Here is a 15,014-nt window from a genome sequence, read left to right as displayed (position 1 = left end):
AAAACAGTAGAAAACATGATATTGATTTCAATATGTTTTACTACTTTTCAAATATTTGAATGGCTTTCTCAAACATAAAACACTTCTGTCCCAGAAGTAAATAAAGAGAATCAAAAGAAAAGAGAATTTGATTAAAGAGTAAATGAATTATTCCTTCATTTCACAAGTAAACAAGGAATGGGCATTATTTCATGATATAATGATCACGAATTAGTGATGTCATGGATGTCCTGTACTGGCAATGGCTGGCATTAGTAATGCTAAGTATAACTATCTTGCTGAAGTAAATTTGGAAGTGATTAGTTGAAAACAACTTGGGAACCCGCTGTACATTTCTTTGAGTTTTTCTCATTGTTACCTTACTTCCACCACCTGAAAAAATTACACAGCTAACCTTTCCCTTGGACTAAAAAAATCTAATCTTTGTTACACAATACAAATGCAATAGTGTACAATACAATTCCGATGCAAAATAATATCTCAGGAAAATATTGCTTTTCACAAATGAAGGCGAATATACGTGTCCCAGGATAATACTGCTTCTCTTTATCCAGTTTTCTTCTACTACTTTTTGGGGGCTAGATTTTAAAATGACATTTTTTTTCCTTGAAAGGGCTTGAGGGAAGTTCCACTGTGTAAATTTCCTTGGGAGAGCTGGGTTTGGCTCAGAGGCCTTTCTACTCATGGTTGACTCAGTAAATGTGGGAAGGGTTTGTCCTATAATTTCAAAGGCATATATTATTTTGCCCTCCCATTCTAAAATAAAACTTTTGGTGAAATCATGCCTTTTTCCCCTACTTAGATATGAACGCAACTGCCAGTCAGCGAAGAAAAATATATTTTCCCCATCTGGTAACAGGCTCACTTTCACCCATTGTTCAGCAGCTTCCTTTCCCAAGTGCAGTTCTTCAACTCCCAACTGCTTTGCAAGATAAATAAAAAGTTTTGACAGCACATTTTAAAAAAATGTATACTTAATGATGGTTTTCATTAAATGCCCACATTAAAGTGCACCAACAGAAATACAATAAAGTTTCAGTAATTCAAATTCATCATATTTAAATTAGGGGTGATTAGGAGAAGTTCTCAGGAAAAGTTTTAACAATGTGTCTGTTATTTAAATGTCTAAAATCTAAACATGTATTTTTAAATAAATTTTTAAAAATGTATTTTTAAAAAAGCATAAATGATCCTTGATAATCAGGTCTTTGTTAGGAGAAAATAATTTTGAAACTTTCTGTAAGATTTGTTCGTACTACAGATTTGCTTATAATGTATGATTAAAAAACAGAAGGCAACCCAGGGCCCATCCATAAGTTGGCACATATATACTGATAGAGGTTTATTGATTAGTTCAATTTCAAGGACACATAACTCTGTGGTGATGTTGGGCAGTTTACAGATAAAATTTTAAGGAAAATAAATACTATCAGTAGAAAAAAAAGAGTATATCCAATATAAACTCAAACAGTTAAAGCCAAAGAGCCAGTTACCCTCAGGGCATGGGGAAACAAGCTGATCTTATGTGATTTACAAAAGACCACAATTTACAAAAGATCTTGGGGCAGGAGGAGGGAGAGTATGGATATCATTACAAAGGGCTACGAAGGGCGAGAAGGACAGGAAAGCCTGGAGGAACATGGGGACATTGTCCATGGGGTATTGGACATCCATCCAACATGACTTCCCAACTAACGAGTTTTCAGAGAAAGTCTGCTCCTAGATCCCATAAGATGATCCTGCTTAACAAATGGGACCTGGAGTGTGCCTATTCTATCTGGCCTGATCGGACAGGCAGGAATATGTATGAGGGCACACAGTGGCTTAAGTATCAGGCCTTTTGTTAGGCATGGCTTTATAAGTGAAAACCAATTCCTTGAATTGCAGTCAAATGGCAAACCAAGTACTGCTCCAACACATGAACATATTGTGACACATCCATTATTATCCCTGCCACTGCATTCTGGACCAGTTAGTCTCTGGATAGTCTAAGGACACCCCAACATAGAGCACTTTGCAGCAGTCCAACTGAGAGGTGACCAAGTGACTGCCTGAAGAGCTGTGTCTTAAAGTCCTTCAATTACTTGTCAGTTTTGTTAGTAAATACCAGCATCTTCTGACTTTTCTGAGGGGGGGTGTCTTACTCCTAAGTATCCCCAGTAAAGTGTTTTTTGTCTTTTGTAAGCTGAGCTGGCTGGGGAATTCTGGGAGCTGAAGTCCACACATCTTCAAGCCACCAAGGTTTATTCTACAGTCCAGGGGTCCCCAAACTTGGGCAGCTTTAAGACTAGTGGACTTCAACTCCCAGAATTCTCCGCTACACTACGCTAGCTGGAGAATTCTGGGAGTTGAAGTACACAAGTCTTAAAGCTGCCAAGTTTGAAGACCATTGTTTTACACAAAAGATCTTTTCCTGACAGCACAGGCGGAAACGGTCGGCGATCCGATATATAAAGGTACATAATCTACACCTCCTCCCATGTCTCTACCCCGATTATGAATTTCCGCCTACAACTCTTCAAATGAGGGACCTTCCGGCCGCGCTGGCCTTAACGCCACACCCACCCACACCCCGCCCATTTTATTTCTCCACCCAGCGGAGCCCCGCGGTTGCCTCCGCTATCCCCGGTCAATCTCGCCTTCCCCCTCCCACCTTCGACTGCTTCCGGGGGCGGCGCTACTTCGGTCATTACGGAAAATGGCTGGCCGCTGAAGCTTTTCTTGGAGGCGCCGCTATTCCCGCGATTAGGACCCCCCCCTCCCCGCTCTCTTCTGGGCGGCTGCTCGGACTTTCGCCCCACCGCGGCCTGCTGTGGCGAGATGGCGGCCGAGATTCACTCGCGGCCTCAGAGCAGCCGGCCGGTGCTGCTGAGCAAGATCGAGGGGCACCAGGACGCCGTCAGCGCGGCGCTCGCCATCCCCAAAGAGGACGGCATCATCACGGCCAGTGAGGACAGGTGAGGAAGGGGCGGCGGGGGAAGGAAAGGAGCTTTTCCCCGAGAGGGTCGCGCGAGGTCGGCGGCTGCTGCTGCTTTTTCCCTTTCTCTGAGGGACGGGCGGGAAAAGGCGCGCTGCGCTCGGGATAACAACAAGAAGAAGAAACAACAACTCAGTCGTGTGCAAATTTTTAAGATCCCCGAGTTGTTTTGGGGTCTTTGCTCCGAAGGGACCTTCCCTTTCCTGCGAAGCGGCATGCGACACACCCCCTTCTGGTGGGGGGGAGACGGACGGACCATCCCACTCAGCCATTGCTCCCTTCCCATCTGGGCGGACTACCCTCAAAACGACGCTATAGAGCATTGCACACCAGTACAACTAGACACAAGAGCAGTTTTTCCCCGAAGGCCATCACTCTGCTAAACAAATAATTCCCTCAGCGCTGTCAAACTATTTACTAAATCTGCACTACTATTAATCTTCTCATCGTTTTCATCACCAATCTCTTTCCACTTATGACTGTAGGGCTGTAACTTTTTGTTGCTATCATTAAGAGTTAAATTGCAACCTATGACCAGCATTTGTAAATGTTGTACCTTTGATGAAGGTTTTTTTTTTCTTTCTTTTTCTTTTCTTTTCTTTTATGTACACTGAGAGCATATGTACACTGAGAGCATATGCACCAAAACAAATTCCTTGTGTGTCCAATCACACTTGGCCAATAAATTCTATTCTAATTCTACCAGTCCCATCATTCTCACCCACGACAACCAGAGGAACGTGTGGGGAATCGGGGTTTATCAGGCACAGAAGTATTTAGGGCAAGAGGAAAAAGCAAAGAAAAGGGCGGTTTCTTTTTCAGACAATTGAAAACACATCCAACGGCCCTGTTTCATTGTTCGCGCAGAGTTCGTTTATTATTTATTTGTCAAGAACGTGTTAGGTAATAAGTTTAAACATAGATTTGATACATACAAATAGAGGAAACATTAGGACAGGGATGGTAGGCACGCTGTAAAGTTAAGTTTAGTTTACTTTATTGTCATTGCACATGGTACAACGAAATTAAAGGCCGTCTACAGTGTACATTATAACTATTAAAAAAACAAACATTGGATTTATAGGATCTGCAAAATTGTTCTTTAGATGTTTCTTTGAATGGTTCTTAAACATGCATTTGATATTCACAATAAAGTTAAAATTTTTAAGTAGCTAATAGAGTATTAGGTTATTATAGAGAAATTATCCTGCAGAGTTCTTAAATAATTCTTAAATAATTGGCTAATGATCTTCTTCCTCAGATCAAAGGGTTAATTGTTAGTAGTTCACAAGAGAAATTGAAAACCCGATATCGTAGAATTCAGTATGGTTATTGCCCTGGGATAGAAGCTGAAACAGAGAGCAATGCTGGTCTGATGGGCTTCTATTATAAGTGGGAGTAAACTTATAGAGTTGCTTCTTTGCCATCATTCCCAAAGGGGGGGGGGAGTTAGACTAACTCTTACTATCCCCAGACAGTGTTACTTACTTGACGGGAGTCGTAAACTCCGGTCTTCTGCTGCATCTATAGGATGGCAAGAGAGAGAGGAAGTTTAGGATTAGTTATTGCTTTGCCACTGAAGTATGTTCTTAGTACAATTTGCAAAATTTCAAAAACGATCAATATTGCAGAATGGTGCATTTTGGTAGCATGTTAAGGAAAACCTTTCTCTAAAACATTGAAAACATTCCACATGCATATTTTTTCCTGTATTTTTGTCTCTTTAACATTGACCATAGGAAGAAAATACTAAGAAATAACAATGTGGTCTGGAGTAATATTTTCCAAGTTACTGCATAATGTGTGGTAAACTCTGCGATGAAAATATGCTTAGAAAGCTATTCATAATACTTAAAATGATACTAACTGGAGTTTGCTTTATAAATAATTAATATATTCCTTATTTCTGGTTCTTAAATCAGAAAAGTTCTATTTTTATTAGAACATCACATAACAAAAGGATATTTATTTATTTTTCTCAGCCATGATTTTATTGTGCAGCTGGCTTTATTTAAGCAAAATCTTTTTTTGATTTAGTAGAGGCACTGTTATAAACAAACATGTTGTCTTGGAATGCTTGGCTGCCTCTTCTGTAAGATATAGGTATCTTATAGCAATATCTATTGTTTGGATAGCTATTAAAACTCAATAACTTGTTTAATTTGTATGCAGAATACTTTGAGTTTTTTAGATGTTTCTTTGAATGGATCTTAAACATATGCATTTGATATTCACAATAAAGTTACAATTTTTAAGTAGCTAATAGAGTATTAAGTATTATAGAGAAATTATCCTGCAGTGTTCTAAAATAATTCTTAAATAATTGGATAATGATCTTCATCAGACCAAAGGGTTAATTGTTAGTAGTTCACAAGAGCCTTCAGGGAATACCACATCAGTTGCATTAATTACACTGAAGCTAGGGGAATAATATGTATTTTTTTCAATATGGATGAACTACGCTGGTGTCTTGATATTTCTTTTTTATTTTCAGCTCTTGCTTCAAATAGGAATTGGAACCATGGAAAGATTAAATTGGTTTTATTACTAATGTGCATTGTTAGGTACTACAGAAACAGGTCAAGCACTGTGAGGTATAACACAACTTAAGGGTCCCCTTCATATATATCATATATATCATTTCATTTGTCAGCTGGATGGCTGAGGTGTAATTAATCACTATATGTAAACTCTCAGTAGGTTAACTACTAGTTCATCTGTTTACAAGCCTTTTAGAAGTTTATCTTCCAAAACGATCTTTATAGCTTAGTCTTTGCTGTCAAGTGAACTTTGTTTTTATTATTGCTTTGATTCTTTTAGTTTCTGTATGCAGTGAGAGCAATGCAAAAAAAAGTAAACCTGTGGCATTCCAGAAGACAATAGACTAGCTCACAGCATTTCTCACCATTGAACATGCTGGTTGAGGCTATTGGGAAATCAAATTGACATTTAGAGAATCACAATGGCCAAGCATTGACATGGAATATTAGGAATTGTATCTGTCTATGACCTTCTACTAGAAAAACTCAATGTTCTACAATCCTCTGTGCCTTTCTACTACTCATCTCAAATGTTCTGCAACTCTCTTATCAGCCCAAACTTTGAGATAACATCATACGTAAATAGATTTGATGGGCAAGTATGAGCTATAGTAGGGCAATAAGTATTAGAATATCCTGATATGAGCAAGAATTGATTGCAAAAACACCATTTATCTTTCTTGCCTTCAATATGTCATGTATGATTTTGTATTATATTGATGTCTTTTAATTGTACTCACCTCTCAGTTGCTTATATGAGATGAGTGGCTATATAAATTTAAATTAATAACAAGGTGGGATTTAGCATTTGCCATGTTCTCTCTTACTAGCAAAAATGTTATATTCCGGTAACTATACACATTCAAAAATCATTTGTCAAAACAATTTGGTATCAGAATAGTTTTTCCTACTGCAGATCTTTTTTGGAAAACCAAATAGTCTGACTGGGAGAATAATTTTCCTAACATTCCCCCCCTCCCCATTTATATTTACAGGACAATTAGAGTATGGCTGAAGAGAGACAGTGGACAGTATTGGCCCAGCATCTACCATACAATGTCATGTAAGTGCACTTAGATGCAATTATGTTGATATCTGTTTCTAATGAATTAGGAGCCAAATGTTTATGATTTCACATTTGGTTAACTAAAATCAATTTTTTACTATTGCTTTGATAGACAGAAATTCAATTTAGTATAATACTGACTTTACAAATCAACATTTCTTTGGGCAGCTCCTTGTTCAACTATGGCTTATCATCACGACAGCAGACGAATATTTGTAGGCCAAGATAACGGAGCTATTATGGTAAGTATTCATTTTTAGCTGACTATATATTTAACTGCTGCTAAAAATATTCACATTGCACATCAATATTTAGTATTCATCAATCCAAGCTTTCAGTGCAAACGTGCACAAATAAACTTTGATAATCATTGTTCAAGAACATTTTTTGAGATTCCCGCAATAACACATTATAGAATAGCATGCTGGTTTTGTGTAAATTAATTTGATGGCATTAGTAGATCTAGAGCTGATCTGTGTGGCCTGTACTTGGTTTTCTGTTTAATGAAACATCTCTGGAGTTTTCCAGTAGAATCTAGAAAGCAGTTTTCTTTGAGGTGAATGCAACTTTTAGTAATTTCATATTCAAATCTATGTATTAATATTGTAATAATTGTAAGGCCTTCCAGGATATTTTCTTAATTTCATAATCGAGTTTACAGCCTGATGTTTGTGATTTCCCATCCAGACACTAACCAATTTCAACCTTACTTAGCTCTGTAATATCATCCAAGTTCAGCTTGATGTCAAGTCTGTCCTATAGGTAAAGGTAAAGGTTCCCCTCGCACATACGTGCTAGTCGTTGCTGACTCTAGGGGGAGGTGCTCATCTCCGTTTCAAAGCCGAAGAGCCAGCGCTGTCCGAAGACATCTCCGTGGTCATGTGTCCGGCATGACTCAATGCCAAAGGCGCACGGAACGCTGTTACCTTCCCACCAAAGGTGGTCCCTATTTTTTCTACTTGCATTTTTACGTGCTTTCGAAACTGCTAGGTTGGCAGAAGCTGGGACAAGTAACCGGAGCTCACCCCGTTACACGGCAGCACTAGGGATTTGAACCGCCGAACTGCCGACCTTTCGATTGACAAGCTCAGCGTCCTAGCCCCTGAGCCACCGTATCCCTCTCTGTCCTATAGAGAGTAGTATAATTTCTCACATGTCAGTTATTGTGCTATGGGAGGCTATCAGGAAGAGAGTTAGATTAGAATTCTTTTCTTTGACTTCTATTTTTGAAAATGGAAAGAATTTAATCTTTCTGTTATTAATATGTTGAATACAGTAGATTTTCTTTTTTTGTACTTTGTACAAAAGCTTCTACTTCCCATTGCAGGTATTTTTAATGAAACAGTATCCAAATTGTATCTTTAGTTCATTTTCTTGTGAGAAGTATGAGGTGCTCTGCTGCTTATCTAGTGTTTGTTTTAATTTGGTAAGTTATGAAAATCAGTCATATTTACAAGAAACTTAAAATTGACTTTGCCGAAAGGAAAAAGGGAAATATTGTTAGTATTTCAGACCACGAACAGTTTTTATCAGCTTTTATCATTACTTTTCTGTATACCTTTGAGGTCTTTCCTGACTTTAATAGCAAAACTAACATTCGTAGTTAGAAAAAAAAAATGAAACAAGTCTGTATGGGAAATCAGACTGCAAGCAAGGTAATATTCTCCAAAGCTCTGAGATGAATACATCTACAGAGCAAAGCTAATATATTTAAAACAAAAAAAGCTTAGCTTAAGAGGTAGTCATTTCTTCTGCACTTCTTCTTCTGTACATTTTTTTTTAAAAGTGAAGTTTCAGTATATGATTTTAGACATGCTTTGGAAATTTGTAGGAACAGATCTCATATTAACTGAAGAACAAAAGTGTATAACTATTCCACATTTCAAAGTCGCAATTTCAATGGATAAAATGTTTCCTACATAAATGTTGTTTGTTTTAATAGTTTATTCCTGAGCCAGTTTTTCAAAGCAGCATAAAACATCTTTATAGTAAAATCTTATGCACTCCTGGCTAGAAATAAACTTCATTGATTGCAGTGAGACTTCTCTTTATAAAAAGGTAAACGATTTCATTCTCAAAGTAAAAAAAAATTGAAAGAAATATTGCAATTTTAATATAAAGGCCTTTCAAAAATATTTAGAAAGTAGAACCATAACATCCAGATACCATAAGACACACTGTAGTCTTCTTTCCAAAGAGCATCCAATAAATTTCTACCAGAAGATCCACCCAGAACAAGTTTTTATTTCAGTAGCCAAACTCATCTCTGTTTCTTAAATGAAAGTAGCCCAAACCTTGACATTTTAATTTTAAGCTGACACAGGCTGTTAATCATTCAGAAGGACTCTGGTTCCCACATTTCTGTTTATTTTTGGTTGTGAAAGTATTTTTTCTGGCATCAACAGGATTTCTAGATTATGTATTTTACTGTTTGTTTATGATTTCAGGAATTTCACATCTCAGAAGACTTTAATAAGATGAATTTTGTCAAGACTTATCCAGGTAATGAGACATTGAAGTATCCCTGCATATACGAGTAGCCTTCAATAATTTATATGGAATATTGACTTAATTTTAATTCACATGGCTATTTTCATAAAATAAGCATTAAGCATATATATGAACCAACATTGGTTGAATGATTTGAACTATAACTGTAGAACCTAAAAACAACAATTGTAACTTTTATAATCCTATAAACAATTCTTATATTCTTATGAAGGAGAATTTTTGTAGCATAGGGTTGATGTTATCTAGTTTGGGTAATGGAATGTCTGCAAGTAAACAGTCAAGCTCAGTGAACACCAAGGACCCCTCATTCTCTTATTCTATTTTCTTTCCTGTTACCAAATCACCTGCACAGCATACTACCCTACACATGTGTCAGGGCAGAATTCATGCAATTCTCATTTTGTCTTCACTTGAAAGGAAATGAATTCCAGAACATTACTTTGTTTCCCCCTTCAAGTAGTAGTGGTAGTGGTGGTGGTGGTAGTAGTAGTAGTAGTAATAGTAGTAGTAGTAGGATGTGCATGTTTGTGTGCAAGTACCTACTCACAGAGGAAACTGAAATATTAGAACAATATGTTGTGCCATTCATAAGAAGCTCTTTTAACTGAAATGCCAACACAATATAAGACAATCCTGTTTGCAACTAAGCCATAGATAAGAGTGTGGCCTTAAGATAAGCCTTATATTAAATAACATAATAGCTTTTATATAAAAATCGTTGGCTTTTTCCAAAACAAGACTTCTGATTTCAAACTAATTTTATAATGTCTCTCTTTTTCATAATGTTCTTCTCTCTTCTTCTTGGTTTAATTTCACAATGTAGTGTAATTACAGTTAGGAATTCTCATCTATACTTCTCTTTTGCATTAATGAAGGGTAATGTTTTATTTCCGTTTGAAGGAAATGAGTAGTGAGGGGAGGAAATTAAATGAATTAATGCCTGGTGAATACTAAAGAAAGAGAAACAAATCTAGGCTCGATCATATCCATTCCATTTCATGTATAAATATTTTTGTCTCTGTGTTATAATTTCTTGTCTGTACAGCACACCAGAACAGAGTGTCAGCAATCACTTTTTGCTTGGAAGCAGAATGGGTGATTAGCACTGGCCATGATAAATCTGTCAGCTGGATGTGTACCAGAAGTGGAAATATGTTAGGAAGACATTATTTCACTTCCTGGGCATCTTGCCTACAGTATCCTTCAAAGTAGCTGTATCATAGCAGATGTGCAATTTCTTAAAGTTTGTTTAACCAGTCTTAATATTTTTTCACATTTGTATTTCATGCTGTGTTGGTTCTATTAAGAAACTAATCACCTTTAAAAGATTTTGCTATTACTGTAAATTGTAAAAGTATTATAAAAATGTTACTTGGAGTATTACCATAAGGAAATGCTGGAATTTGAGACTAATACATTATTTACCACTTATGCCAAATAGACTTTCGATAGGTGGTAGGTGATACCTTTCTCAAATGATTTTGAGTAGAAGAATGCTTTCTATTGACTAGCCAACATTTCTTTCTATTTCACATCCATTTTATTTAAATAAATGGATTGATAAGATCATGGAATGGCTGTTGCTGATTCTACACCATCATCTTTATCTTCCTTTCTCAGCTCTTGCAGGAAAGAGCTGAAGAAAACTGATTTTGGAAGACAAAGAAGAACCTTCCTTTTTTTGCATCACCTGAAATAGTTAATAGCCAGACATTATTGTTTCAGAAGGATGCCAAAAGCCTCCAATGCATGGTTGCTAATTAGCTGGTTAAAGCAAGTTAAACAAATCTATTGTGTTCCAATATGGACAGACATATGCAGTATATCACAGAAGTGAGTACACCCCCTCACATTTTATAAATATTTAAATATAACTTTTCATGTGACAACACTAAAGAAATGACATTTGGCTACAATGTAAAGTAGTGAGTGTACAACTGTATAACAGTGTAAATGTGCTGTCCCCTCAAAATAACACAACACACAGCCATTAATGTCCAAATGTGACCCAAAGTGTCAATATTTTGTGTGGCAACCATTATTTTTACTGCCTTAATCCTCGTGGCATAGAGTTCACAGGTTGCCACTGGAGTAATCTTCCACTTCTCCATGACGACATCACGGAGCTGGTGGATGTTAAAGACCACACCTCCACCTTCCATTTCAGGATGCCCCACAGATACTCAATAGGGTTTAGGCCTGGAGACACGCTTGGCCAGACCATCACCTTTACCCTCAGCTTCTTTAGCAAGGCAGTGGTCATTTTGGAGGTGTGTTTGGGGTCGTTATCATGTTGGAATACTGCCCTGCGACCCAGTCTCTGAAGGGAGGGGATCATGCTTTGCTTCAGTATGTCACAATACATGTTGGTTCCCTCAATGAACTGTAGCTCCCCAGAGTCAGCAGCACTCATGCAGCCCCAGACCATGACATTCCCACCACCAAGCTTGACTGTGGGAAAGACACACTTGTCTTTGTATTCCTCACCTGGTTGCCACCACACACGCTTGATACCATCTGAATCAAATATTTTTATCGGTCTCATCGTACCACAGGACATGGTTCCAGAAATACATGTCCTTAGTCTGCTTATTTGCAGAAAACCTTTTGCGGGATTTCTTGTGCATCATCTTTAGAAGAGTGTTCCTTCTGGGACGAGACCCCTGCAGACTAATTTGATGCAGGGTACAACATATGGTCTGAGCACTGATAGGCTGACCCCACACCCTTTCAACCTCTGCAGCAATGCTGGCAGCACTTGTATGTCTATTTCCCAAAGCCAACCTCTGGATATGACGCTGAGCACAGGCATTCAACTTCTTTGGTTGACCATGGTGAGGCCTGTTCTGAGTGGAATCTGTCCTGTTAAACCACTGTATGGTCTTGGCCACTGTGCTGCAGCTCAGTTTCAGGGTCTTGGCAATCTTATAGCCTGGGCCATCTTTATGTAGAGCAACAATTTGTTTTTTTCAGATCCTCAGAGAGTTCATTGCCATCAGGTGCCATGTTGAACTTCCAATGACCAGTATGAGAGAGTGAGAGAGATAACATCAAATTTAACACACCTGCTCCCCCTTCACACCTGAGACCTTGAACCACTAACGAGTCACATGACACCAGGGAGGGAAAACGGCTACTTGGGCCCCATTTGGACATTATCACTTAGGGGAGTACTCACAGTTTAGACATTAATGGCTGTTATTTTGAGAGGACTGCACATTTACACTATTATACAAGCTGTACACTCACATTACATTTTAGACAAGTGTCATTTCTTCAGTGCTGTCACATGAAAATATATACTTAAATATTTACAAAATGTGAGGTGGTGTACTCACTTCTGTGCTATACTATATATGTATATACATATACTGTACGTATACACATATACATATATATTGTGTATATGCATATATGCATATATATACCCACAGATATGCATGCATGCATGCATGTATGTATGTAGCTGGGCAACAGGCTGACTTAAATGCATACATTCTTGGTCTAGTCATGTTATGATCTATCCAATTTTATTTGGATTTATTTTGATTCATTAAATATATTGATTGGCCTGTAATGCTTGTTTGGGGAATCAGACAGCGTTTAAAATACTTCTTAAATTACTACTAAAATAGGGCTAATGTGAGAAAATAAATGTGTAAAGAATTTTTCATATGATAGGAGATTGCTTTTTCACAAAAGTTTATTAGATTTATAGAATGGAAAAAGAGATGACTGTACAAGAGATGGTAACAAAATAAGTGTATCAATTTAATTACATAATCAGTAAATATGGATTTTAGCTTAGAGGAAAGACATTTCTTAGATGTTCTCTGAATCAGGGTTTCTCCTCAGTCTCATCTGCCCCCACTTAGGCTAGCTGTATGCTCACTTGTATTTCTTCTTTCAATTCTCATCATGCTGTTTTTGCTGATATTCCACCTCCTGTATAGAGGAACTACTATGACCTACAGTACATGAGTGCAATTTTATATTTCTCTCTTTGTCTTTCTTCTGTCTTGCTTGCAGGTGAACATTAAGCTGGATCTATGAAAATCTATCAATGAAAAATATGCATGTTTTAGACCTATTAACTGACAGTGATTTTTAGACATCCATAATATTTTATTTATTTATTTCAAAATAAAAGTAGATTTGCTAATTCTTATCTGGGATTCTAAATGGACAGGTCTGGTTGCAGGTTACTAGCTACTTTCAAGAGAAATTAAAATAGATTACTTTTTATGGTCAGTCTTTTACCTTCTGCTGGAACTACTGAGACTTGAAAACATACTCCTTGACTTGGGATTGTATTAAGATATGACTTCGAAACCCAGCATGCCTTTATTGGAGACTACTCTGGACAGATTACTTTGTTGAAGTTAGAACAGAGCACGAGTTCAGTGATCACAACTCTCAAGGGTCATGAAGGTAACTTGTTTTTCAATTGAATGAGGCTCAATTCTTTCTTTTTTACATAAAATAAAATATTAGAGATGCAACTGAATCCTTAATGTTGGAGTGAGATATCCACTATTCTCTTTCAAATTATTGCATCAGCTTGAAATTTTGTTTAGGTTAATGGAGGCTGATTCAAAAATTTGTAGTATTTGGCAGTCATAACCAGTGGTGAAATCCAGCCGGATCTGTCCGGCTCGCATGAGCCAGTAGTGTCGGTGGCGGAAGGCTCTGCCCACCCACCGGGACATCATTATGTCCCGTTTTTCCCCCCTCTGCGCATGTGCAGAAGGGGCGTGCACATTTCCGATCGGTAGCGAAGGTAAGTGCATCTCACCACTGATCATAACCCACATATCCAGTACATTTTTCCAGCATAGGTTTGGATCAGCTGCATTCTAATATTTAAGAGAAAGATTATCAAAAGATGAATAATGGCAGCCATACTTTCTCCATCTAATATGTGGGTGGTATAGTTCATGCTGATCAAGGTAGTTGCCTCTTTATAATATCAAATGTTCATTCCAAATGGATTAAACCTCATTCTGGTACTTAAACATGAAGATTTATAAAATTCTCTAAAAACTGAAGTATTTCCTCATAGTAATTATTGAAATTGTTAGTTCTAGTGGGCCGCCATGAGGAAATATAGCTTGAAATTTTAATTTAATATTTATGTTCATGTTTGATCAGTTTTTTAAAAAATATTTTAAAAACAATAAAATAAATCTAACCAAGTCTAAAATGAGTGTTTTATTGAACAACTTCAGTAAAATCCTAATATACATAAACACATTGATATTAAAATGTTTGCATAAAGCAAAGCAATTAATTAGCTCTTCTATAAATTAGGCATACAATCTTGAGTCTTAAAAAAAATCTTACTAGATTTTATGCACTTGTTTTTCAAGGTAGGCAATTAATTTTGAATTACAACTTTGAAATGAATTTTCTTTCAAATGAAAGCAAATATATGTGTGCCAGGATAATGTTTCAGGATCCAGCCTGGGTCAGTCATTGGGACCAGAGATTTAAGGCTTCCAACTTTTGGACTCGTGCTAGACCCATCTTCAGGGAACTTCTCTTTACCAGAATGGTAGAGAGAAGTTACCAAAATAGTAGAGAGAAGTTCCTTCACGATGGGCTCCAGCACGAGTCCAAAAGCTCAGAAGACTAAACCTCTGGTCCTAATGACCGACCCACATTGGATCCTTTTTAGATATCATTGTGTCTAACTTTTTAATGTGATTATCCTATAATATTTTTATCCAGTAATTGTTAAAACAAATTCTTCAAATACATTTCTTATATGTTGAGTAATATTTTGATTACTTTTCATTGGATAACCTTCTAAACTTGAGACATGGACTTTATACCTACTTCATATCTGTCAAGACTACTCAAATTAGGTTATTCGTTATTTTTTGCCATTAATCTTCTAAAATTCATCGTGAACCTGCTT

General features: G+C 37.1%; 1 protein-coding gene across 1 annotated transcript in view; it reads left to right on the top strand.

Annotated features, from left to right (window-relative positions):
• The first annotated feature begins 2,656 nt into the window (after positions 1–2,656).
• WDFY1 (WD repeat and FYVE domain containing 1) overlaps positions 2,657–15,014 on the top strand; it is a 30,734-nt gene continuing 18,376 nt past the window's right edge. Inside the window, exons 1-6 of the mRNA XM_058189061.1 lie at positions 2,657–2,957; positions 6,513–6,580; positions 6,752–6,825; positions 9,031–9,085; positions 10,140–10,290; positions 13,413–13,525. Coding sequence (XP_058045044.1) covers positions 2,821–2,957; positions 6,513–6,580; positions 6,752–6,825; positions 9,031–9,085; positions 10,140–10,290; positions 13,413–13,525 — 598 coding nt within the window. The 5' untranslated portion in view covers positions 2,657–2,820. The remainder of the gene's footprint in view (positions 2,958–6,512; positions 6,581–6,751; positions 6,826–9,030; positions 9,086–10,139; positions 10,291–13,412; positions 13,526–15,014) is intronic.

This window comes from Ahaetulla prasina, chromosome 6 (genome assembly GCF_028640845.1).
Source record: "Ahaetulla prasina isolate Xishuangbanna chromosome 6, ASM2864084v1, whole genome shotgun sequence".
NCBI classification, from domain to species: Eukaryota; Metazoa; Chordata; class Lepidosauria; order Squamata; family Colubridae; genus Ahaetulla; species Ahaetulla prasina.
The sequence above is the reverse complement of the archived record's forward strand: the minus strand, read 5'-3'. Positions and strand labels throughout refer to the sequence as shown.